Source organism: Phocoena sinus, chromosome 8 (genome assembly GCF_008692025.1).
Source record: "Phocoena sinus isolate mPhoSin1 chromosome 8, mPhoSin1.pri, whole genome shotgun sequence".
NCBI lineage: Eukaryota > Metazoa > Chordata > Mammalia > Artiodactyla > Phocoenidae > Phocoena > Phocoena sinus.
In genome coordinates this window covers 107,575,403-107,601,981 of record NC_045770.1, presented here as the reverse complement: position 1 = coordinate 107,601,981, position 26,579 = coordinate 107,575,403, and the positions used below count along the sequence as shown (strand labels likewise).

The 26,579-nt window shown below is 54.6% G+C and overlaps 1 protein-coding gene across 1 annotated transcript in view; it reads left to right on the top strand.

Moving 5' to 3' along the window:
- SHANK2 (SH3 and multiple ankyrin repeat domains 2) overlaps window positions 1–26,579 on the top strand; it is a 544,666-nt gene that overhangs the window by 118,918 nt on the left and 399,169 nt on the right. Inside the window, 3 exon segments of the mRNA XM_032638880.1 lie at window positions 12,587–12,738; window positions 13,754–13,921; window positions 24,103–24,222. Coding sequence (XP_032494771.1) covers window positions 12,587–12,738; window positions 13,754–13,921; window positions 24,103–24,222 — 440 coding nt within the window.

Below are 26,579 nucleotides of genomic sequence, written 5' to 3'. Positions count from 1 at the left end.
TCTGAACCGGAAGCTGAGGGTGGACCTGAGATTCTGCTGCGGGTCAGTGCCTCGTCCAGCATCACTGCTCCACTCTCCACACCTAGAGAATTTTCACTCACATCCCCAGCTGAGAAGCAGACTGTCCTGGGAAAATGGGGACCAAGGGCAACACATGAAATGAGAAAAGCGAACCATGGGGTGGACGTTCTTGGAAACAAACTAAGTCACGGGCAGTTCCCCGGACAAGGGCGTATAGTGACCCAGTTACAAACGGAGAAAATACCAGGAGAGGATGTAACACAGGCTCCACTGAGAGGCCAGCGCCTTAACGTCTGGGGGACAAGCACACGACTTCCCTCTCGCCTCTGTCTGCTCCGTGGGGTGGCGGTCCCCGCGGGGTGGGGACGTGTGAGCATCGGGTGAGGAGCATGTGAAGTGTCCCCGTGTGGAGCGGCTCGTGCTCGGTGGGGTCTCCAGAACGTGCCTCTCATGTCAGTGGCGCAACGGAAACTCAGTGCATGTTGTTTTCTCCTGGCTGCAGACCCAGAGGGAGGAAAACGGGGTTGATTTGGTGGCCGCCCCCAGGTGATAGGCGGTGTGACCAACTTGTCCCAGTTTTCTAGGGACAGCTCTGGTTTTCACACTGACGGTCCCCGTCTGGGAAGCCCCTCGGTCCCGGACACGCTGGCACCCTGGGCCCGTCGCCTGAGAAGTGATGGGGGGCACTTCATAGTGAGAGCCGAGGTTAAACAAGAACCTCCTGGGGCCCGATGATGTGCGCGGGGCGTGGTAGGCCTGCCTCCCTCTGTCCTCGGGCTCCCACGAAGCAGGGCTTCTGTGAGGCCAGCATCCCTGGAGGAGCGGGGGCTCTGAGAGCGGAGGCCGGGCGCCAGGTCGCCTCGAGGCGGGGGCAGAGGCCGGCTTGCTTGCCTTGCTTTCCAGGCTCTCACCCGGGGTGGAAGGGAAGCGGGGTCAGCTGCGGGCCCCCTTCTCCCGTGCCGTGGCTGCTGGGATGTGGCCGAGGCCGTGGCAGACACAGAGGGTCCGGGACCGGGAGAGCCTGTGGTCGCCAAGCTCCTGGATGGAGTCTCCTGCTGCAGTGCCAGGCCGGCCCAAGGGGGGGAAGAGCCGCCCCCATCCCCGTTACTCCAGACACTGCCCTGCTGTCCTCAGCGGCTCTGCCAGCCCCAGGCTGTACCTGTGTCCTAGCAGCTCTACCCGGAGTTCTGTGACTTTCTTAAAAGCCCCCTGGTAATTGGCAGAATCTGGCTGAGAACCAGACTTCACGTCCCAAGCGGAGAGCTGAAGGCAGCTTCCTTCCTGAGTGCAGGCAGTGCCATGATGCTCACACCTGAACTGCGTCCCTGCACTCAGGCTGCGTGGTTCTCAGGCGCCCCTGGGCTGAGCTCGGGAACCCGAGTGGGGCGAAGCATCACTTCCGGACTGAGGGACGCACAGAAGATAATTAAATCCTGGAGGAATGACCTGTCCATGACAACAAAGCAGGCCGTGTTATTCAGACCTTCTAGTACCTTTTCTGATGGAAATTTGGTCAGGTAACGACGCCAGTAGCAGAAAGAAGTAGACTGTCTGCCAGGCTCATCTCCTGTTTCAGCTGGAACCTCTGGGACGAGATGGATGGTGTTTCGAGCCCTGAAAGGGAGCTAAAACTAACAACTCGAGCAAAACGTCGGGCTTCTGTCTTGCACTGTCTTCCCAAACTTGAAAGAAGTCCAGGCACAACAGAGGCAGGGCTGTAATAAAGCTAGAAACGTCTCTCAGCCCTTGAAGCAGGTCGATGAGAAGCAGAAATTGAGTACGCGTTGGTGGGGCTGTTCTTGCAGAGCCCCTGTGGTGAGTCGCGGCTTCGTTTCCGAGATGCAGTGACTCCGTCAGCTTCCAGGCGGTGATAGCAGCTCGTCCTCCGGGCCGAGATGTGCCTGTTTCTGCCACACGCCCCCGCAGCCGGGCTCCCGGGGAGTCCCCTGCCCAGCTCCCGCACGGCCCAACTAGAAGGCTTCTCGGGCACTGGATTGCTCTCTACGGATGGCGCTCCTTTGGTCCAGATCCTACAGTCTCATCGTAGCCCCTGAGCGAGTCCCTGTGTGAAATTCCCCAGGAATAGCACCTCGGGGACACAGCCCTGGGACCTCGTAAGCACCAGTCTGCAGGGGGTCCAAGACGCACGCAGTACCCAGTGCCAGTGGAGTTAGCTTGAGGGCTGCCGAGCCAGTGACCCCGAAGACGTCTGGGTGCATTTGGCTTGCTGGGTGCAGTTTCTGGTACAGAGAGACCTGTTTTTAAGTGAGAGCTCCAAACAGCATATTCGATCATGGACGACTTTTTCTTATGTGTAATCTGCCACGTTTCAGAAAGGATCATAGGTGACGCCTACAGGTGCGTGTGGTCCAGGAAGATGCAACGCATTAACTGAGAACTTGAGGTGGTAGGGAAAAGGGCGGTGATGTGGTGGCAGAGACGGGGCCCCCGGGGGTGAGCCTTGGCTTTGGGGACGGTGGCAGAGCCGGCCGGAGGGGGAGGGGGATGTCAGTCAGGTGACCCATGACAGGCACACACAGCCTTGGGTAGGTGGTGTCCCCAGGGGGCCACGTGGGGACAGCCAACGGCAGCATTTTTACGTGAAATCGTCAGCCGAAACATGAACCTTGGGGTGCGTTTTTTCACGGCTCTTTTGAATGATTACTTTATGGCAGTTTTAGACTTACGGGATGTGTCCCCCCTCCATGCCCCACACTCATTTTTCCCCGTCACCGTCTTACGTGAGTAGCGTACGTTCGTTATGATTAATGAACCGATATTGACGTGTTATAATTAACTCACGCCCATGCTTTCGTTCGTAGTTCCTGAAGGTCCGTCTTCTGTTCCAGGATCCCTCATGACAGGTAGCCCTCCCGTCTCCGTAGGCCCCTCTTGGCTGGGACAGTTTCTAGGGCTTTCCTTGCTTTTGATGACCTTGGCAGTTTTGGGACTGGTGCGGTGTTCTGTAGCACGTCCCTCTGCTGAGGCTTGTCTCAAGTTTAGGTCATGATTAGATGGGGGTCGTACGTAGGTTTGGGAAGAAGGCTGCAGGGACAGATGCCCTTCTCATCGCACCGTATCAAGGGCACACCTCTCACTGTGGTGTGGACCTTTCTCCCCTGGCTGAGGTGTGCTTCTCAGGCTTCCTACTGTAGTTAACTCTTTCCCCCGCTTTAGGGACTGTCCTCTTCGGAAGGAAGTCACTAAACCCAGCCCACACTTAAAGATGAGCAGTTCCGTTCCACCTCCTGGACGGCAGTGTAGCTCCATAAATTACTTGGAATTCTTCTGCAGAGGAAAGAATTCATTTATTTATGTAGTTATTTTTATCAGTGTGGACTCATGGATATTTAATTTACACCTTGCGTTATAATACAGGGCTACTTGACATATTTTGTTGTTCAAATGGCTCCAGCTTTGGCCATTGGGAGCTCTTTCATTTGGCTACTGTGTCTTTTTCTTTTTTTTTTTTAATAGAAGTGTTACTTCTTTTTTAAAAAAAAATTTATTTATTTATTATTTGTTTATTTATTTATTTTCGCTGCACCAGCTCTTAGTTGCAGCACGGGGGATCCTCCCTGCAGCATGTGGACTTCTTAGTTGCGGCATGCATGTGGGATCCAGTTCCCCGACCAGGGATCGAACCTGGGCCCCCTGCATTGGGAGCACGGAGTCTTACCCACCGGACCACCAGGGAAGTCCCACCTGTGTCCTTTTGACACAAACCCATCAATATGGATGATGATGGTGATGATGGCGATGATGATTTGACCACTTTCTTGCTTCCTGGCACCAGAAGGTGTTTCAGGCTCATTCTGTAGGTTTCCTGCTCCAGTCCTAGAATCTGCAGTTCCTCCCAAGTGCCCTGGAAGAGTGGTCTTAGAAACCAAGATCTGGGTGCTGGGTGTGCTCATTGCCACTGGGGAGTAGTTCCTTCTGAGCTCTCTCAGAGGAAAGAACAAGGAGATACATGTGTGTACCAATCTATAAATGCTTCTATGTGTCGCCACCTGAATCTGTATTAAGCGAAACGTGGGTTCATACTGACCTCCCCAATCCTAATCCATTACCAGGGGGATCGTTCTCTCCTCTCCTTGCTTTTCTGTGACCTCCCACGCAGACAGTGAGGAGCCTGGCTTCCACTTTCTGCCGTCTGTGTATTTAATTGCTCAATTCCAGGCACCTGTATAGTGGTTTCTAGATTGTTGACCTGCACCCCACGGTGGAAAGCAGCTTTATCACCTAGAGAACCGTGCTTGCATGAAGTTCTTCTGCCTTTTGTCTTTCAGACTACTCATTCCCACAGTTACATAGGTCAGCACTTTATTCCCCCACCTCCTCCAGTGGGGTTGTTTCTAACGTTTTTAATACAATTAGACTCTTTTGTCACATTCTGCATTCTATCCTGGGATCCCACATCTCCTGAATGAACTTTTGAGCTTTATTTTTAAAATTTGCATACATTAAGCTTCACTCTTTGTGCTGTAGAGTTTATGATTTTGACAGATATTTAATTCTTATGTTCACCATTACAGTGTCATACAGAACAGTTTTGCAACTTTTTAAAAAAATCCCCTGTGCCTTTCACCTATTCAATCCTGCCCCTCTCTGGAGCCCCTGGCAACCACTGATCTGTTTACCATCTCCATAGTTTTAAGTTTTCCAGAATATCATATCATTGGAATTATACAGTGTGTAGATTTTTCGGACTGGCTTCTTTCACTTAACCACACGCATTTAAGATTTAGCTGTATCTTTTTTTTTTTTTTTTTTGCGGTACGCGGGCCTCTCCCGCTGTGGAGCACAGGCTCCGGACGCGCAGGCTCAGCGGCCATGGCTCACGGGCCCAGCCGCTCCGCGGCACGTGGGATCTTCCCGGACCGAGGCATGAACCCACGTCCCCTCCATCGGCAGGCGGGCTCTTAACCGCTGCGCCACCAGGGAAGCCCCTAGCTGTATCTTTTTTATGACTTGATAGCACTTTCCTTTTTAATCACTAAATAATCCACTGTATGGATGTCCTGGTTTTGTTTATCCGTTCACCTATTGAAGGGCCTCTTGGTTGCTTCCAGCTTTTGGTGAATATGGACAAAACTGCTGCAAACACTTGTGTGTAGGTTGTGGTGTGGACATAAGTTTTCAGATCGGTTGTGTGAATACCAAGGAGTACAGTTGTTGGATCATATGGTAAAACATCTTTTAGTTTAGAAAGAGACTGCCAGACTGTCTTCCTAAGTGGCTGTACCATTTTTGCCTTCCTCCCAGCAGTGATGAGAGTTCTCTGTTGTTGCTCTGCATCTTTGCCAGAAGTTGGGTTTGTCAGTGTTTTGGATTCTATCCACGCTAATAGGTGTGTAGTGGGATCTCATTGTTCTAGCCTTGAATGTTTACTTGCTCAAAATGTCCTATGCTTTCCAAATTCTTCGTTTGATAGGTCCCATGTGTCTGCTTCAAACCACATTAGTACCAGTGTGTCTGTGTGTGTGTGTTTTTTTTGCCCAGGGCTTTAGTTGTAAGAAAATCACAGGCCATTGGGACTTCCCTGGTGGTGCAGTGGTTAAGAATCCGCCTGCCAACGCAGGGGACACGGGTTCGAGCCCTGGTCTGGGAAGATCCCACATGCCGCGGAGCAGATAAGCCCGTGTGCCACAACTACTGAGCCTGCGCTCTAGGGCCCGTGAGCCGCAACTACTGAGCCCGCGTGCCACAACTACTGAAGCTCGCGTGCCTAGAGCCCGTGCTCCGCAACGAGAGAAGCCACCACAGTGAGAAGCCTGCGCACCACAACGAAGAGTAGCCCCCGCTCGCCGCAACTAGAGAAAGCCCAAGTGCAGCAACGAAGACCCGACACAGCCAAAAATAAATCAGTTAATTTAAAAAATAGTAATGCTTTAAAAAAAAAAAAAAAACAACAAAGGAAAATCACAGGTCATAGACCACTTCTCAGAGCTGCCCTCCCTGGTTTTGCTATTGGAAGGACAAAAGTCACAACTTCTCACCCATGCCTTCTCCACAACCTGATGGACAAATGGGACCGCATGTCCCGTTCCCCTCATGGTCCGCGCAGCCAACACCAACAAGCCCAGGACACCTGTCTGGGAGCAAGAACCATCCACTTTTTAAAAAATTTTATTGAAGTAGAGTTGACTTACAATGTTGTGTTAATTTTTGCTGTATAGCAAAGTGATTCAGTCATGCCTGTATATATATATATATATATATGTATATACCTTTTCATATCCTTTTCCATGGTGGTTTATCACAGGATGTTGACTATTGTTCCATGCGCTCTACAGCAGGACCTCGTGGTTTATCCGTTCTCTATATAATATCGGTAACTTGCATCTGCTGATCCCAAACTCCCGATACTTCTGCCCCCGCAGCCCCTCCCCCTTGGCAATCTCAAGTCTGAAGAACCATCCGCTTTTAAACTGTTTGATCTCCAAGCAGTTGCTATGCGCATTCTACCTTCACAGGCCTAGTCCTATCTGACGTAATTCTATCAGGGGAACGGAGAACCTGCACGCAGGGCTTTCCTGGTGCTGTTGGAAATTCTGCTCATCTGGGTCCAGCAAGGCCAGATCTGATAACTCTTATGAAACTAGCCAGATCACCTCTTGGTAACAGAGATTTTTATCTGGAACACGAGGCCCTTGTTCTTTTCACCAAAATCTCTTCACCTTGCCTCCGTGCTTTTGTTCCCTATTGTCAAAGATTCCCCTCACAGAAAAGAGATTTGTGTCTGTTTCTCCCTGTCAGTCTCTGACCACAAATCTCGGCCTCGTGAACCCACTCGGGACTGTCTGCTCTGCAGGGCATCTGAGCACCGACGCCAGAGTCGGGGAGACCGTGAGGATGGATGGTCAGGACTGTTCCGTTTGTGGCAGGTAGTGGGAATGCAAGGATGGCTCCGCTGGCTTGTGGACCAACATGGGAGCCCGTCTCTGGAATGCTCGGGGGTGCTGACAGTTTGGGGGAAACCCACCATCGCCATCCACTCTGCTTAATGGCCTCAAAGGCTCGTGGGTCGTTTGGACGAGTCTCACATGCTGGCCTGGGAGCTCTTCACGGGAAAGTGTCCGCCCTCGAGAGCCATGACTGTTCAGAGGAAGATAACTGTAAATCTCCTTCTCTTTCATGGTCGGGGGTGGGTTATTAATCAAATATTCTGGTGGATAGGGATCCCTGTTTTAGCATACTGGAAGATTTTGTGATTTTTGCATGATTGACTCATAACGAGATAATGAACACTGAAACACTGAATGCAGATCCATGCCAGAGGTGCTGGTGTATCCAAACAGGTGCTGTCCATCCTGGTAAGTGGCTCCCAAGCCCACGGCCACCCACCCACCCCGTTGTCTGTGATAACAGGGCAGTGAGCTCCCCCCTCCTGTGCACCCTGTGACCCCGAGTGCCAGAGGTGGAGTGGAGCGCCTGCTTCTCACAGTCACGTGAGCATTTACGTGGCCCAGGCAGGTTGTGTGGTTGCTGTGGACAGGTGTCAGTCGGTGAGCTGGGGTGATCGGAGAGCCTTAACCTACAAGACATTTTGGACTCACCTTCACCGTCCTTTCATCTTACAAAGAAGGCACCGGCGATCCACTGGGGTAGAGCAGAAAACACCAAACGATCTATCTCCCCATTTAAAAACATTTTGGTAACGTCGAATGGATCTGTTTTTTCTTTTGTTGTTTGTACTTTGGGTGTCATATCTAAAAAAATTGCCTAACCCAAGGTCACAAGGATTTAATCCCGAGTTCTCGTCCATGAGTTTTATAGTTTTAGCTTTTACATTTAGGTCTGTGATTCATTTTGATACGTTTTGTATATGGTGTGAGGTAGAGCTCTGACTTCATTCCTTTGCATGTGGAAATCCAGTGGACCCAGCACCACTTGTTTGAAAGACTGTTCTTTTTCCCACGGCCATGTGTGACTTATAAATAAAGGGATAAATCCGTATGGAGGACATAGCACCATTTTCCTCGGTTTGCTTGTTTATGGATCACATACGTGATAAAGTGGGAGAGCTGTGCCCTAGGTCCATGTATGTCAGACTTGATGTCTATGAGTTACCTGGCAATCTTGTTAAAAGTCCGTTCTGATTGTGTAGACCTGGAGTGGGACCAGAGATTTTGTGTTTCTCACCCGTTCCTGGTCATGCCCACGTGCTGCTACCCATGGAGCACATCTGAATTAGCAGGTGTTTAGAGCAGAGGGTCTCAAGCTCAGCTGCAGGTTAAAAACCACTTTGGGAAGTTGTACACATCCTGACACTTGTGTCAAGCACCACACCGATTCAGTTAGTGTCTGGGGGTTGGGAGCACGTGATGTCACCATGCAGTCAAGTATGTGAAGCTGCCCTCTAGCAAAGTGCACCCCTTGGACCTCCAGGGTCACTCTCCGACATGCAGATTCTCAGCCCTCCAGTCCTGTGGAAGCGTTTCTGGGAATGGAGCCAGCGTGCTTTGCATTAACCAGCTCTTTGGGTGATTCCCACACATGCCAAAGTCTGAGAACTGCTGTTCTAGGTAATGAGGAAGGAATCCCCGAATCCTGCCTTTCCTCTCGCGGGTCCTTGGGAATTTTGAGGTGTGGCTGAGGTCCCTGTGGGGTTCAAGGCTTCTGTCAATGTCACCGGCTGAGCCCAGACTCGAACTTGAAGGTTCCGGCCCCAAGGCCAGGCTTTTCCCACCTGTGTCGTTTTGCATGAGGCAAATGGGTACAGGGAATGGGGTGGGTGAAATCTCTCCATTAGGAATAATTCAGTAATGGGTCTTATATTCAGCAATGGGTTAATTATTTACAAAGATAAATTGAGTGCACCGTTTGTGCTCCCTCGGACAACCTCGAGATCAAATATTAATCTTGCGTTGCTTTGTTCAACTCATTTTTATCCGTCTGTGTGCGTGTATGCATCTCTGTCTGTGTATCCATCTATCTGCCCTTCCTCTACCCATCCCTCCCTCCTTCCCTCCCTCCCTCTCTCTCTCTCCCTCACATCTACCCACCCACCCGTCCACCTACCTATCTACCTGTCTGTGTATCCAACTGTCTTATAATAGCTCGAGGAGATATGCCTGGTTCCCCCTGCCCCGGGACAGCCACCATCCCCAGCACAGGGCAGAGCACTTAGTAGGCCTGTGAATGCATATTTCACTTGGTCTGCATCCTGGGGGCACCAAGACCATCTCTTGCTGAGAAAAGAAAGACAGTCACGAGGGGTTGTGCCTGTCCAGGGGGAGGGGGAGGGGGACAGGGAGGGGAAGGGGGAGGGGGAGGGGGAGAATAAACATTGCCTTCGCAGTTTATTTTAGAATCACTTTTATGATTATAATATAATAAAGGCTTTTAAAAATACAGGAAAAAAACCGTAATGAAGAAAATAAAGCCCATCTCTAGCTGAATCCCCTGGACAGACGCTGACTGTGGGCTGGGCACTGTTCCAGCATCAGACGTTGACATTCGATCCTCACAGAGCCCCACGGAGTGCAGGTCCTGCTTTTACCCTGACCATATAGGTGTGGAAACAGGCCCAGAGAGTTTGGGACACCTGCTGGAGGCCACCCAGCCTTTCGGGAGCAGAGCTGGGCTGTGGTCCCTGGGTCCTTCTGAGGCCCCCGGATGCACCCCTGCACCCAGGCTGGTACGCACTCCCAGCTACAGGGGTCGGCGGCTGTCCTGTGCCTGCACAGTCTCCTGCCCGGGTCTCCCCCGACACCCAGACAGACCGCAAGCCGTGGAGCTGGCGCCCTGTTGCTGTGCTCGTAGGCGCCTCCCTCCTCGGGCCCACCTGAAAACCTTCCCTTCGAAGCACGACCTGGTCATTCTCGGAGCCAATGCCAGCAGCCAGTCTCTAGGTTGGAGGCAGTTCTGCCTTCAGAGTCATCTCCAAAGATGAGAGACCTCGGTCCCCTGATGAGGTTATATTTGCGGAGGTTCCTGTGTATTTTTTTTTAACTTAGAAAATTTCGAAATGCAAAACCAGAAAAAATTCCAAAGCACCATGGTGCCGTGGAACTGCCGCTCCCAAGTGCATTGGAGGAGGGATCCCGTGTGACCCGGTTATACGGGCAGTGCAGCAGCTGATTGACGAGCATCTTCTTGGTGGTCCCATCCGCCCATGTGGGGTCTCAATGGACGCCCCCTTCCTGAACCTTCCTGAACGTGAGGTCTAAGCTGGGGGCCCCCCTGACCTCGCCAGCGTGGGTCGTGGCCGGGTGTGAACGTGGCAGGTCGGCAGTGTCATTCGAGGAGGGTCTCTGGAACCCTCGAGATGCTGCCACGTGCCACTTGATGTGCCTGGATGGCGTCCATGGGCTGGAGGTCCTGGCTCGTACAGGAGACGGCACAGCCACCGACGGGTGTCTAGTTCTCTCCACCTGCTTACGTGCCCAGTGCTGTCTGCCCAGCCGGGCCACAGGGGTCTGTGATTTGGAATTTTACCGTTTGCCAATGCCTCCCTCTGAGACAGTGTTCTCATTGTAAAATGACCTTGACGCCGTCAGCTATGAAAATAGTGCCGTATAAACAACAACAAAAATCTCCTTTGGACCGCCTAGCTTTTCCGTTGGCCACGTGCAGACAGCCAAATAAGAAAGAAAAGCCCGAGTCGTTTGGAAGGTTGACCTTGCCCTAGGTGCCATCATCCCGAATGCCAGCGCAAACTTGAGGAGCTGCTCTAAGAGACTTGGCTTTGGGGGGTGGTTGCTGGCAGCTCCCGACGGCCCCGTCCTTTACGCCCTTCCCAGATCACCCCTCGCCCACCGCCCTCCTGTGATGTCTTTTCCCTGCCAGGAACCCAGACCCTCAGATGCTGCTGTCTCTCTCTGAGTGTGCTTCTCTCTGCACGTCTGCTCCGTTTCCACATCTCTACCCCCGTTTCCCAGATGGTCTGGATTCCCAAACACCCCTCACCACATCACGCTCTCCTTGCCTTGCGCGTGATTTCTATGAGGGCACATTCCCACTGTCACCAGCGTCCCCTGGCTGTCCCAGAAAACACTTATTTTTATTTTTTATTAATTAATTAATTTTATTATTTAGGCTGCGCCGGGTCTTCGTTGCAGCACGTGGGCTTCTCCAGTTGTGGCGTGTGGGTTCTAGAGCATGCGGGCTCAGTAGTTGCGGCATGCAAGCTCTTAGTTGCGGTATGTGGGATCTTAGTTTCCCGACCAGGGGTCGAATCCGGGCCCCCTGCATTGGGAGCACAGAGTCTTAACCACTGGACCACTGGGGAAGTCCCCAAACTCCTAATTCTCAAAAACCCCCGCGTGAGAAGGTGCCTCTCGTAGGTCCGCAGCAGGGATGTGTCGGTGGCCTTCGTGACCATCATACCACTTCCCTCGGGAGAGAATGAAGTTGCACTTTACACATGCTCTAGGGCGCGTCTACACGCTACAGATGAGTTTCAAGGAGCGGGATAAGCCCACGGGACTCACCACAAAAAATCAAGGTACAGAGGGATTCCAATGGTGAATTTTAAGAGCCCTCCAAACAATACCCATTTATGGATAAATAAATGTTGTAACTGAAAATAGATGGGAGTCGTCAATCTAGATCTGTGATGAAGTTGCCTTTTCTGGGGATGGAGGGTGATGTGATGATGTGTCAGTGACACCCCATGGAAGGTGCCCCAGTCCTTTTACTCTCAAAACGTGCTTGAGGACAGAACGATTCCTTATTAACTATTAGCGTTTTGGGCCACGGGAACATGCACGTTGTCGTGTTACTCTTTGCACTTTTCTGTAACGTAAGAGCCTTTCAAATTAACCACATCAGAGTCATGCACTCTGCTTGGCGGTGGCGATGGCGGGCACGTGAGGGTCACTGAGGAGAGACGTCTGATGACAGAGACTGACATCCTCGGCCATGGCCACCTGCAGACTGGTCCACCTGCACGGGGTGCGGGAGCCCCTTCCTGGCCCTCGTCACCGCAAAGGCGGGCTTCAGCCTTTGGTCCCCTGGGCTTCTGCCCCACTTTGTATGTTGGTCCTTCCTTGCGTTGGTCCGGTCCCATCATGATGACTGTTGGGGTGTCTCTGCTCTCCCAGATGGAGACCCCTGCAGGGCACGACCCTACGTCTTACTCACTTGTTTCCCTGCAGCTCGGTCCCTGGCATCTACCAAGATACCCGTAGATGCTGTGAAGATGAAATGAAGGAAGGCGGGCATCTGCCTTTCCAGTCTTCAGCTGCAGCCCTGACTGACCCCTCCTCCTACAGGGCAGCGTCGGCTGGGGCTGCGGGATTCTGTGTACCGAGGGCAGAGGCAGTCGGGGCAGCTTCTCAAATTCAGAGCCCACAAGGCGATGATGTGCAACCCTGCCTCTGCCCCCGTTTTGATTTGCCCGTGACCCCCGAGAGTCACCGCCATCGTCACTAGGGTTGCCAGAGCCATGCTAAGTGCACGGACGTTTGGGGTCGGCAGGTGGGTGGGAGCCGTGATGCCCTGGCGGGTCAGTTTGTCAAGCTCACTTTGGGACGTTTGAACTTGGTTAACGGGGTCATGTGACTTGGCAGCTTTGCCCCAAGTGCCGGTTCTGACGTGCGTGTGTTTGGGTCCCTAGAGACTCCCCTGACCTTAGCCGCGCAGCTGGACGACCCCGTGGAGGTGATCAAAGCTCTCCGAAACGGCGGGGCCCACCTGGACTTCCGCGCCAAAGACGGGATGACGGCCCTGCACAAAGCCGCCCGCGCCAGGAGCCTGCCGGCTCTGAAGGTACAGGCGGGGCCCGTCTCACACGGTGACGCCCCCTCCTCTGATCCCCTGGGTAGGCCCTGCCCCACTCCCCATCCCACGACAGCCACCTGCGGTGACCCCAAATTGTGTCCGACTAGAGCTCAGAAGTGTGGTCTGGCCCTCCTGCCGCCCCGCCCTTGGTGTGGTTGCTTTTATTATAGAATCTGCTGCTCACAGAAAGTTATCTTTCCCCTTCTGATTCCGCCAAAGGGTTCGTATTTTCAGCTCAAACCCACCTCCCTCCACGGGAGGGCGCTGCAAAGCCAGCCCTCCGCCACCGAGCCAGCCTCGCTGCTGCCAGAGCCCCCCCAGACATTGGAAGCTGATGCCGAGGGAGGGGGGAGGGCGGACCTCACCCCCGTGTTCCTCCCCGCACTGTTCTTCGAGCACGCTCTACTGGCCCTGGCTCTGTGCCTGCGGGCACAGGGCTCATGCCCCCAGCCCATGCTCTCTCAGGGCCCTGGCGCGGAGGGGAGGGGACCCACAGCTGTGGGGTGACGACCCCCAAGATGGTGCTTTTCTGTAAAGCAGACTCCTTAACTGTACAGCTGCACGCCCGTCACCTGGCTTCCTCGGAATAAGTGACAATGCTTGCTGGTTTCGCCAGCTGCAGGACGTGCACGGAGATGGGTTACACTGGACTTTTAGGTTCACACCTTTTTCCTGCAAATGCCACCTTCCCCTCGTCGCTGGTCCACGGGGCCCAGCCGGGCTCAAGCAGGTAGCGCCCAGCGGGCCGCGTGTGCAGAAGGCCTCCCCGTCTCCCGGATGTGTAAGCACGTGTGCGCGCCTGGCACCAAGTGCTCCTCTAGGGCCAGAAGCCTCGTCGTCTAAGCTGGGGCCTCCTTAGTTCCGGGAGGCCAGGAGAAGCTCGGGAACCGAGGGCTCCGTCACCCTGGCCCCGGAGAGCGTGACCTTCCTCTTCCTTCTTGATCCATTCACTCCCGTGAAGGGGGGTGTGAGACCAGTGACCACACGTTGGTGTTTCTTTCAGACCCTCTTGGAGCTTGGAGCATCCCCGGATTACAAGGACAGCTACGGTCTCACGCCGCTGTATCACACTGCGGTGGTCGGGGGCGACCCCTGCTGCTGCGAGCTGCTGCTGCACGAGCGCGCGGCCGTGAGCTGCAAGGACGAGAACGGCTGGCACGAGATCCACCAGGTGCGTGGCGCTCGCCCCTCACCTGCTCTCCAGACGGGCGGGGCTGGGGTGCTGGGTGAATGCCCCCTCCGTGGGAGCCGCGGGCGCCCCGATAGAGCGCGCAGGCGCTTTCTGCACACAGGTGCCCCAGCACAGGGCGCACTTCCCAGATCCCACCTGCAGCAGTGGAGTTGGGGGAATGTCGGCTGTAGTCGTGGCAGAAACAGATCCACCTGGTGGCTCTGATGAAGAGTCTTTAGTGGACCGAGGGCAAGGAGAGGGGACACCGTGTCCCCGGAAGCGGGGACAGCGGGCCGAGGAGGAGGGCACCCAGCGGGAGCCGTGTCGCGGAGGGATGCGGGGAAGAAGCACCACGGCCGCTCCATCCTCCCGCCCTCCCATTGGCTGAGCCCCGCCAGAGCAGGCCAATCACGGAGCCTAGTGGTGCAGGCCTGGAGGTCAGGGCCTCCGGGTGGAGAAGGGTGGACGGTGGGTTTGGGAAAGCAGAGGGGGAATATCCGCACAGGAGGTCAAGGAAGAGGCTCTGACATTCTCCCGCTCGGCCTTTACGTTGCAGTGAGTTTCACTGCTTCTCAGGCTGCCTGTTTCCCTCCCCCGCCGTCACCTTACACACCTGCCCATCTGAGCAGGGTCACGCACCCGCCCACTGTGGTCAGAGGACCCGGCTGCCCCCGCCCCCACCGCCACCCCCTCCCCCGCCTGGCCTTTCTAATGGTCAGTTCCGGTTCATCAGCGTCCCCGCGCGGCCTGGAGAAGCAACCAGTTCCCTCCTGTGGTGTGACGGGGCTGTGCTGGGGGAGGGGGGATCTTCTGCGAAGCTGCTCACAGGAGCCCCTCGAGCCCACACCCTGGGCGGGACCTCGGAGGAGCAGTGCGGCCTGCCTGCCCGCTGGGCCTCTGTTTGCTCATCTGTAAAGTGGGCATCAGCAGGGCCTCCCACACCTTCGGGCCATAGAGAGGACGGAATGTTAGCAAGTCCCAATGTTTTCCAGATAAGTCCAGCCTTCCTGCTTTGGCCTCTTGGCTGAAGCGGTTGCTTCTGCCTGGAGTGTCACATCCTGGGCCCCCAGCTCCCCAGCCAGGACTGCACACAACCCCAGAGCCCGCGTTGCTGTTTGCCGCCCACGGTGGTGCTGGGCAGTGGATGGCGTCGGTACTGTCGGCTTCTTCCGTGCGGGGGGCGGGGGCTGAGCTGCTCAGGGGACACGGGGGACGGAGGGCCCAGCGTGGACCTCGCCAGTGACCAGTTTCCAGGTCTCCAGGGCTTCACTGAAGAAGGTGCTGGGAGGAGTTTGCCCCTCCCCCAGCGGGGTTGTCACTTGGCGTCAGAGCATCAGGCTGGGGGCCGTGGTCCCGGCAGTGGAGCTCCCAGTGGGCACTGCCAGCCTGGACAGATGGGGAGGGCCTGCCCTCGCACACCCAGGCACTGAAGGTGCCCCTGGGCCTGGAAGAGGCAAAGGAGTAGGGATGTGAGTCTCACGCTGAGGTCTCAGTGTCGCACCAGCTGGCATCCTTCCGGAGACGTGGAAACGGAGCAGAAGGGCTTGGGTGGAGTGAAGACTCTGCGTCCCCCGAGGTTTCCTGCTCGGCAGATCTCAAGTTCTGTGATGCTGTCTTCGTTTGGGTTCAGATTCGTCCTATGAAACCATCGCGTTCCCAGGGGAGGTGTGGGCCCTGCGGGGACGCCGCTCAGCCTGAGAGGAGGCACGCATGCCTCTCGGCGGATGGAAGGGTCAGTTATGCGGGGAGCGAGGCCGCAAGGGCCTGAGAGGCTGGGGGCGGCGGGCAGAGCTGAAGGGCAGGGGCAGAGGCTCAGGACGCCTCCACCACCGGCCACCTCGACTGGCGGCCTTGCCGATTGGGGGGCATCTGCCCCACCCCCAGGAATGGGCCGTGCTCCGGGGATCTGGCTCCTTTAACTCAGCAAAGCAAATGAGTGCTGGAGACCCCGCTGGGCCTGGGGCCTAGGCCCATAACTGCTCACGCTTCGTGGTGTTCGGGTGCCAGGCGGCCGCCATGAGCCACTCAGCCAAAGCCCCGGGCGTTGCAGCCGCACGGCAGGCCCGCGCCCACCCACTGGCACACATGTCACCCGCCAGGCCCGCTCGGCGTCCCGGACACCGAACCCAGCGGTGAACAGAAACACCCAGTCCTGTGGGTCGTACGTCCCCGTGGCGGGGGGGGGGGGGGACAGCGAGACAAATTGATGTGAACAAAGATTACAGACCCACACGTGCTCACACGCACACACACACGTCTGTGCCCACATGTGGCGCAGGCCCGGCAGTGCTTCACATCTCCCCGAGATGGTTCACACGGTGACCAGGCTGGGGCAGGACGGGGGTCCCCAAGGTGTGGGCAGTGCTCTGTCCCTCTGCTCGTCTCCGCTCATAGCTGCACTTGGCCGTCAGCTCCGTGGTGACCGTTAAAAGGCCAAGCCCATCGTCACACGTGGACACATTGAGGGTGTGAAAGGGGAGAGTTTCAGGCTCCGCCAGCGACTCCCAAGGGGGGGTCCTAGCTCTGTTGGCGTGAGCAGCCCTGGGGGTCCTCAAGGACCCTGTATTTCCATATGCCAGGCATCTGCTCCCAAGCCCCTCTGTTAAATGTAGGTTCTTCTACTATTCAGGCCTGGTGAGGCCAACCCATCAGGAGGTACCTGCCAGTGAGAATGGTCTGTTACTGACCCCAAGAAGAGGGGCACAGCCCACCACGCACGGCCACGCAGGGAAGGCGGGGGGGTTGTGCGCGCAGAGCCGTTACTGTGGTTTTCGAGGGAGGGAACAGGGGAGGCGTGACAAGCAGGCTGAGTGAGCTCAGTGGCCCTGGGGCACGGGGGCCGCCCTGTTGTCTGGCGCCTGCCCTGGGTGCTTAGGACAGGGGTGAGGGGCCCTGAGTGTGAGGGGCCCTGAGAGGAGGGCTCAGGTGAGGACCCTGCACGGTGGTTTGTATTTGGAAGCTGTGCTCATGGCTGAGTCCTCTTCCATCTCCGGGAATCAGCTCTTCCTGGCAGGGCAGCCCCTTCAGGGGAGCAGCCAGCAAGACCCCTGGTGCCGGAGCGCCAGAAACACAGAACACGAGGCAGCGGGGGGCGTTCAGCCCAGGTCCAGCTGAGTGACCCCTCACGGGGGCGCTCCGTGCCCCGACGACCTTGGGGAGACCTTGGAGAGCTCTTCTTTCCTCCCCTCGCCCCCCTTCCTACCTGTTCTCCCCTCCCCCCTCAACCAGGCTAATGTTTCCCCCCACTCCGTGCTGGGTTGGCCTCCCGCTGAGTCTGACTCCCTCATCGAATGCACGTGACAGTCGTGGCCATCTCGCTTGTCTCTTGGGACGGCTGCCCTGAGACGGAGGGTGACCGTGCGTGTTGGGGCAGTGGGGGTCACCTTCTTCGGTGCCGGCTCCCTGCCGTGATTCCAGCCCCTGACACCCCCTGCGTGGATTCCGAGCATCCAGCACCAGAGCTACCCAACCTCCGGGGTCCCCGCCCCCGGCAGCGCCTTTGGAGCTTGGAGGCCTTCAGCCCAGTTGTCCCATCCTGCTCCGCTATACCGCGTCACCCGTCAGGGTCCATCCACCGCCCTCTAGTGGCGGGTTTCTTTTTCACGCAAGTCCTGCGGAAGCGCCTGCGTTATCCAAGCCGCTGTCTTCACCTGCTCTGGCGTGACCGTCAGGAGGGCATCGTGTAGGATGCTCAGCGAGGAACCTCGCACACTGCCGTCCCCCCGCCCCCGGATTATCATCCTCCGTCAGGGCTCACGTTCACCCAGCAAACGCTGTCCTCTCCATCTTTTCACACCCCTCCAGCAGCCCTCGCAGACACCCTCGCTGGTCTCTGAGTTAGCCGGGCCCAGAGAGGGTGAGTGACCAGCCCGAGGCTCCCAGCGCGGCTCCCGGCCAGAAGCCTGCTTCTTTGTCCGGCCTCCAGGGCTCTCAGACAGAAGCCACCCCTCTAATGACAAGGCACTTGTGGAAGAAGGAAGTGGAGGGCAGGTGGGTTTGCATCGCCCAGCTGGACTGATTCTAGCCCCGCTGTCTTGGAGAAGCACCTCGGAGTTCTGGGGTCCACAACTCCCTCTGCATGGCAGCCGACAGCTCCTTCCCAGCCGGCTGGCTCCCCATCCTTCCAGGGCACCTGAGTGCCCGCAACCTGACCTGCTCACAGGTGTTGCAGAAGGCTTGCGTGGCTTTCCGGGGCGTTGCCCGGGGCAGGTGTTTAATTGCAAAGGGAGGTCTTCACATCCAGCCCCCAGGCCCCGCGACTGGGGGCGCCCGTCCCCTGAATGCTGACTTTGGAAGAGAACTTTTTTGAACTGTCTGCAAACCATCTTTCAACTTGTTATTCAGGTTACTCTCATTTTTTTCGTTACAAAAGACATATCTGCTCGACATGAAAGTCTTTAAAACTATGAAGAAACATAAAGAAGGAAGTAAAAAACACCCAAATGCATTCCCAGAACATGGTGGGCCAGATTACGGGGGCTTCACTGAAGTTTTAGTTGCTAAGTACTTTCACATCCACCGGGGCAGTGCCCGGCACCTAGCTCCGACCAAAGGGAGGAGGGGGGTTTGGCTGTCTCAGGACTTGAGGAAGAGTTGCTGTTGAAGCCAAGGTTCCTGAAGAGGACGCCGTCCCCAGTGAGAGGACAGCTGCTTGGTCTCGTGTTTCCACACACCTTTGTGGGCAGCTATGCCCACGGGACTGGCCCACGTGGGGCATCTCGCTCCCTTCCTCCTTCCCTGAGTCTGTCGATTCCGTTTGGAGGATAAGTGAGATTTCCTTCTCGTGCTGTCAGTAGCGTATATTCTGGGCTGGGATTGCAAAACCCCCTCAACATGGCCTGGGTCACCTGAGCGAGTGGCTTACCCTCTCTGAGCTTCTTTGCTAATCTGTAAAGCTGGCTGAGTAGCAATTCATAGAGTTCTCAAGACAGTTAAATGATGCATTGACTATAGTGCCTGGCATCTAGTAAGTGCTCAATAAGTGCTGGCCACGCCCCCATCATCACCATCATCGTCAGCATTATCATCTGGCCACGCCCCCATCACCATCATGGTCATTATCTGGCCACGCCCCCATCACCATCATGGTCGCTATCATCTGACCACGCCCCCATCACCATCATGGTCGCTATCATCTGACCACGCCCCCATCACCATCATGGTCGCTATCATCTGACCACGCCCCCATCACCATCATGGTCGCTATCATCTGACCACGCCCCCATCACCATCCTGGTCCTTATCATCTGACCACGCCCCCATCACCGTCATCCTTATCATTGTCATCAGGCCATGTCTGGTTTCCTCTGTGAGGAATGATACTTGGCAGTCAGAGAGCACTTAACCAGTTTGCTCACAGGCCTTCACACAGGTCTCATTTGATTCCTGCAGTGGTTCTGTAAAGGATGCTTTATCATTTGGCCTTAACTTTGTTATTGGTTGCTATGTATTATTTATCATTTTCAAGTGAGGAGTTTTAACTCCAAGGAAATCACAGTTTTTGGCTGCTGCTCTCTCCTGTCCCTCTTCCTCGCTGAGCTAACTCCTCCTCACCCTCAGCCCTGGGCTTCAATCCTTGGCGCTTCCCCTGACCCCACAGTAAGGGACAGGCCCCTGGGGAGGTTCCCTCATGGTGTGGTCCTGGGTCTCTCTGTGTGGGTGCTTACTGCATGCTAACTGTTCTGCTGTCATATCTCCAGCTTGTCTTATAAAGTACATATTATAGGAGAAAAGCCCAAGGGTGGTGTGGACTTAAATAATTTTGCTCGTGGCCCTGAGCCAAGCAGAAGCAATGCAGTGAACTCCTCGTTTCTCCAATTGCATTGCACAACCCCAGGGGGCGCTGTTACGCTTGCTGTAAATGTAGGCTTGTAGATTTATCACAACAGGTGTCCAGCAGGTGGCAGTGAAGTGCTTGCAGGAAGGAGCACTCTTTTCCCTAATTTACACCAAATTATGTGTTTGGGGGGGGTGCCCAGCACAGGTCGGTGAATCCCAAATCCCAAATCTTGTGGGGAGTCTACTCCAAACACTCGTGCCTGGGAGATTTGCAGGCAGGAGATGTGGGGCGGAGCCCCACACATACATGCGTTTTCCATAAAGCATCTCAGAAAAAAATGGGTAAGCAACGTGAGTGTAAGAGGTGCTGTTTTGTTTTACATTCTAGTTACTCTCTGACCTCTGTCCATCCTTTTTAATCTGTCTCCCAAGGGCCAGAGAGGACAACACCCTTTTCAGAAAAAGGACAGAGGGTTAGCACGGCTTATCTTGGGGAGGACAAATTCTTACTTTGATAAGCTTTGAGGTCCTTATGTCAAGCAAGCACTCATTTCTTTTTCTTTTTTTTAACTGTGAATGAGTATTTAATTTCAAACTTTAAGAGGAGTTGCAAAAGCAATACAGAGTACTCCCGTATTCCCTTCATTCAGAGACCACATTTGAGTTTTTCCCATCGTCCCAATAATGCCCATTACAGTCAAAGGATCCAGTCCGGGATCCTGCAGGAGCCCTTCCATCTGGGAGACTTCATAAGTCTTCCCTAGATTCTCTCAAGGGACTCTTTTGAAGATTACGGGGTAGTCATTTTGGAGACTGTCTCCCAATTTGGGTTTGCTCTGTGTTTCCTCGTGATGAGATGCAAGATGTGCATTTTTGCAGGAATGTCCTGGAAGGGACGTGTGTTTCTGGCAGTCCTGTTACGTGGCAGGTGGTGACCATTTGCTGTTATTGGTAATGTTCACTCTGACCCCCTGATCACGGGGAATCTGCCAGGTTCTCCACCAGTTTTCTCTTCCCTTTGAAGTTAGTATTTTGTGGGATCTTCAGACTATTTTAGAAAAAACCCCTTTTCTCATCTCCCTCTCCCCTGCTAGTTTTAGCACCCAATGGTATTTCTTGTCTGAATTAAGTAATTCATTGGAGATTCTCTAAATCGAAATGGAGATTTTCTACTCCCATCCTTGCTTCTCACACTAATTCGTTGTCTTTCTGTTGTCAGGAAGAGCTTTCTCTTCTTGTTTATTTATTCACTTATTTGTAGCAATGTGGTTTCGTGGCTGTCTATTTATTCAACAGGTAACCATCTGTTAATGTTGTCCCACTTTGGGTCCAGGGAGCCGCATCAGGGTGGCCTGTGTGTCCTGTGGACACACCCCCATCCTTTCTTGCGCACTTCCTTACCTTCTGGCTCCACAAGGTATTCCAGGCGCATCTCGTTCTTTTCCTGCCTCAGCCCTGGAATAGGCCACCTCTGTAAGAAGCCCTCGTTCTCTCTTCTGAGTTCAGTAAGTCCCTTACATACGAACCTTCAAGTTGCAAGCTTTTGAAGAAGAGAATGTGTGTTCCCATGTCCAGTCACGTAACTTAGTTCCCGTGTCTGGCGTTATCTGCAACCTAGGCTAACTTTGTTGCACTTACGAACAAATTGGACTTACGAATGCCCTCTCAGAACTGAACTTGTTCACGTGTAGGGGGACTTACCGTATAGAGTGGTATTTAGAACCCAAGATCCGAGTATTAAGTGTGCTCACTGCTACCGGGTTTTTGCTGATCCCAGCCCCTCTCAGGAGGGGGAGTTAGGGACACACGTCCTCGCACGTCCACGTGTACCTACACATTTACTTTTTTGCTTTTCTCTATATTGAAAACCATGTGTTTATGCTGATAGCTCTTTTTCCTGTCCAGTACCACAGAGTTCATTCTGGGTTTCTCCCGCACTGGATTAGTAACTCCCTTTCTTTGACGGTGGGAAACCTGCTCCCATTTTCCTCCATTCATTTACCTGTTGCTCAGCCCCCCTGAACCAGTCTGCTGACTCGTCTGGCCAGCACCTTGCTCAGATGCCCTTCACCCTTCCCCATCTGCGAGGCTGCTTCCTCAGCAGGTACGGCTTCTATCACGTAACAGCCGGTGGTTTAAAAGAAGAGACATGCAAAGGAGATCCTTTAAAAAAGTGAATGGTAGAATTTAAGACTGTGGGACTACAGGAGATTTTTTTGTTTCAGCACTTGTCTGATGTTTCTGGTGTCGCTTGTTTTCAAACAATAGGCTTGGAGAAAGAAGCCCTTGAGGGGGATTCTTTCCCTGACAGTCAGCCCAGAGTAAAAGGCTCTATTTTACCTTTTCGCATTGATCCTATTGTAACCCTTGGTGGGGAGAACGTGAACACCATCCCGATGATGTAATGTAAAACCCCACAATTTCAGATGAACCAGGGGAAGAGGAAGGGTGAGTCTGGAGTGATTGTAAAAAACGCTCTCTTTGTTTTTGACTACAGGACAATTCAATTATGCCTCCAGTCTTGCCTCCTGGAGGTTCTTTGGAGAGAGTTGATTAGCCAGGGCTCCCTCAATTTGAGGAACAAAAATCCCAACTCAAACTGGCTTAAGGGGAAAATTAAAACTATGCCTAGGCTTACATCCTGAAAAACCCAGGCAACAGTTGTAGCTGAGAGGGGTCCACGGGGCATCTGTTGCTTGGCAGTGTGTGTGTGTGTGTGTGTGTGTGTGTGTGTGTGTGTGTGTGTGTGTGTGTGTGTCTTGTTTTCTCTCTCCTTCCTTTAGCTCCCACTTCTCCCTTCCTCTGCATTGGTGGCCCCAGCAGCTCCGGGCTTCTGTGGCTTTTTTCCTGGCCACCTTGGAGGAAAGAGAGAACTTCATTTTCTCAGTGGTTCTGACAAATGTTCCAGTCTCGTCTTCACAGGCCCCTGAGAGTCGCTTGGGCATCCCCAGCCCACGCCTGTGGCCAGAAGATAGATTGTTCTGTGTCCACTGCAGGCATGGGGGGTGGGGCAGGCCCCCAGACCTCTGGGAGTGGGGTCGGGTGGCCCCCAGAGGAAGAGGCAGGCGCTGTTGCCACAAGAAGGGAAGGCGCGGGTGGGCAGGGAAAAGCAACCGTATCTTTGGTAACGATCTGCTCTGTAAACGGATGAGATGGGATGGTTTTACGGGCAGCACAGGGGTTGTAAGTGGGTGTTTCTCAGGTTTGTTTTTAAAGCTCATCCAATTACTAGTCCCCGTGTCTTTCCTGTCAGCTCTCCTCTCTATTAATTGGGGAGGTGTAGCTCTTTGTCGTGGACCGTGCAGAGGTGAAACGCCCCTCCATCTGTCCCAGTTATCGGAAAGGCAGGGTTACTGAGCCCTTCTTCCTCTGGCTACCGTGCAGCCCAACCCAAACCACCCACAGCTGCCTGTCCTGGCCTGGCCGGCCGTCTCCCCGCCGGGCGCTTCCCCACCCTCGGTGTGAGCGGTTCTGGATCAGAACCCCCGCTTCCTGCCTTTCATGTCTCCCTATCCGGTTGTCACCCCACCAGAGGGACAGTGGGTCTTACACCCTTGGCACTGCCCATCGCTGGGTGCCCAGGAAGTGCTGGTGGATGGGGTGGGGTTAGTCGGATATGACTTGCTTCCCAAGGTCAAGGGTTGCTCCAGCATCGAACGGCATGCGCTGGACCCTCTGCTGGACCTGGACGGCAGCCCCCTTGGTCACAGTACGGGGCCCTCCCTGCTCCCTGTGAGCTGAAAGGGGTGGGGGGCAGCTGGCCTGTCCCCGAGCATCATTGGGGGTCCTTTCAGGCCCCTTATCCATGTGACTCTCATGAGAACCCTGGAAAAGTGTAGGTTTCCATTTACACATGAAGACAGAGGCTCAGTGAAAGTTCTGGAAAACGAGGCCAGATCTGGTTGACCCCAGAGCCCTGTTGGCTCATAAATCACACATCACCTCCTAGAAGGGCTCAGAAAAGGGTGGGGCTGCCCCTCGCCTTGCAGAGGTCAGGCGGGATCGCTTCCCAGAACACAACCGGGTCCATGCACCGCTCCCGGCTGTTTTCCACGCCTCCTCCGGGGTGGGGAGCTTGGATAAACAAGACCTGGGATGGAGCATCCTGGTCTGCATTTCCTGGTCGCTGAGGCCAGGGGCAAAGACATGCCCTGGTCTCTCTGGGCTTCCCGGGCCCCTTGGGGCTGAATGGAAGGAACGGGGCCCCTTTGCAGACCCCCCAGTCGAACAGCTGAGCCCAGTCTTCAAACCCAATACGAGCTCCTTCTCCTGATTCCCCAGGGGTTCGAGGTGTGGGACCTGGTCCAGAATGGGGGCTGGGCTGTGTTGGCCACACCGTTGGTTCTGGGGCGCTCGGTGCATCCCGGGCAGCTCCCGGTTCACAGCATGGACTCTCATTTCAGGCCTGCAGGTACGGACACGTGCAGCACCTGGAGCACCTGCTCTTCTACGGGGCTGACATGGGGGCCCAGAACGCCTCGGGGAACACTGCCCTGCACATCTGCGCCCTCTACAACAGGTCAGTGAGCAGGGCAGCTGCCCCACACCCTCCATAACCACGTGGGCACCGGGGCCAGGGCTGTGCTGAGTGCTTTGCAGGTGGATGTCCAGCTCCAGCTGCCGGCACAGAGTCCCACAGATGGGGCGGCTTAAACAGCAGACGTTTATTTCTCACAGTCCTGCCTGGACGTCCCAGATCAAGGTGCCAGCCTTCTTGGTTCCCGGAGAAGGTCGTCTTCCTGGTTTGGGTTTGCACGACTCCTCTTACTGTGTCCTTACATGTGGAGAGAGAGAACGAGCACTGGTGTCTTTTCTTCGAAGGACACTAATCCTATCAGATCGGGGCCCACCCTCATGACCTTGTTTAACCTAATCACCTACTGAAGACCCATCTCCAGATACAGTCACGTTGGGAGGTTAGGGCTTCAACATAGGAATCTGGGGAGACGCACTCAGTGCAGAGTGGGGAGTGGTACTCACCTGCTTCTTTGAGAGTGGTTATCCCTGTTGTAGAGAAGAAAACTGAGCCACAGGAAGTGAGGGGAGGGTCCTGGGGCACAGCTGGTACAGTCAGAGATGGGCATTGAAACCCCCATGGCTGAGGGTGCAGACTCTGTGGTTATGGTGTCACACGTACCCCACAGGGGGTCTCTACTGGGGCCTGGGGGGGTGCGGGGTGGAGCCATGAAATGGGGAAGGGTGTGGCTGACAGAGCCCCCAGGACAGTTATGGTGCCCCACCAGACCCCAACAGGACCACCATGAAACAGAGGCAAGCCTTACATCACTACATGTACAAACATGTCCCCAGTGGGCTTTTTCTTTTCAGTTCCTTTTTAATTGTGGCTAAATATGTAAAACATAACAAAGATTTGACTGTCTTAACTATTTTTAAGCATGCAGTTCAGTGCATTGACTGCACTCACATTATTGTATGGCCAGCCCCTCCATCCCTCTCCGGAACTTTCCATCCTCCCAAACTGACACTCTGTCCCCACTAAACGTTCACTCCCCACGCCCTCCCCAGCCCCTGGCCCCCACCAGTTACTTTCTGTCTCTGTGGATTTGACTCCTCTAGGGACCTCATGGGAGTGGAATTACGCAGTATTTATCGTTTTGCGTCTGGCTCATTTCACTGAGCATCAATGTCCTCAAGGTTCATGCACGTTGTAGCCTGTGACAGAATTTCCTTCCTTTTTAAGGCTGAGTCATCTTCCATTGTGTGGATGGACCACATTGTGTCCGTTCATCTGTCAGGGGACGTGGGTCGCCTCCACCTCTTGGCTGTTGTGAATAGTGATGCCACGGACGTGCAAATCTTTCTTCAGGACCCCGCTCTCACTACTTTTGGGGGCACACCCACAAGTGAAGCCTCGATGAGAACAATCTGTACAAAACCCACAGTCTTCTGTGTGAGACGGACTGAAAACCAGGGCGGGCTGGGAGTGAGTGTACCCGGGAAGCAGCAGGGGTGGGATGCGACTCCTGCCCCCAGGCATGCCTCCTAAATGACGGGGCACACACCCCGTGCAGTGTGACCACTGGGCTACCGTGTGGGGAGTGAAGCTGAGAGCCTCTGGAAGCAGCAGGGGTGGGATGCGACTCCTGCCCCCAGGCATGCCTCCTAAATGACGGGGCACACACCCCGTGCAGTGTGACCACTGGGCTACCGTGTGGGGAGTGAAGCTGAGAGCCTCTGGTCCTGCCGAGAGGCAGGGGGAGGCCAGAAGTCGGCAGGGGGCATGTGGAGGGGTGTGGGAAGGGGCTGGCTCCCCGGAGGTGGGTTGGGGCACTGCTTCAGGGGGTGGTGTTAGTTTCCTTGGTGCCTGAAGTCAAGATAGTTCCTGGATATCACTAGTAAGGGCTCCTCTGTCCTTTCTTCTTTTATTCTTCTCTTTCTCTGATTTCAGGGAACTTAAGGTCTGGAGCGGGGAGGTGTGGACACTCCACAGAGCAGCTGAGCAAAATAGGGGTGGAGGGGTCCACCACCTAGAGGAACAGAGGGGAAATCATGGATTAGGGTGACTGCTGGGGGCCCCTAAGCTGTGTGCACTCTGCTTATCCTCTCTCTGCCATCCAATCCAAAGCAATGATTCCATCTTTTTGAGTGAAATCTCCAGCCTTTGCCTACACCCAAGTCCTTTCCCTGCTCACTCCATGGCTACTCCATCCCAGGCCCCTCCAGCCACTCTGTAATCCCACTTTGCTTCTAGCTATTGAAACCTCCTAGATTCTTTGCCCTAGAAAACTCCTATGCATCCTTCAAAACCCAACTGAGATATCCTGCCCTCAGTCAAGCCTTTCCTTGATGAGCCCCTGATAGAGTTAGTTGTACTTTTTACTCTGTAGCCCTTTGCAGTACAGCCAGGGTGAACTGCCCA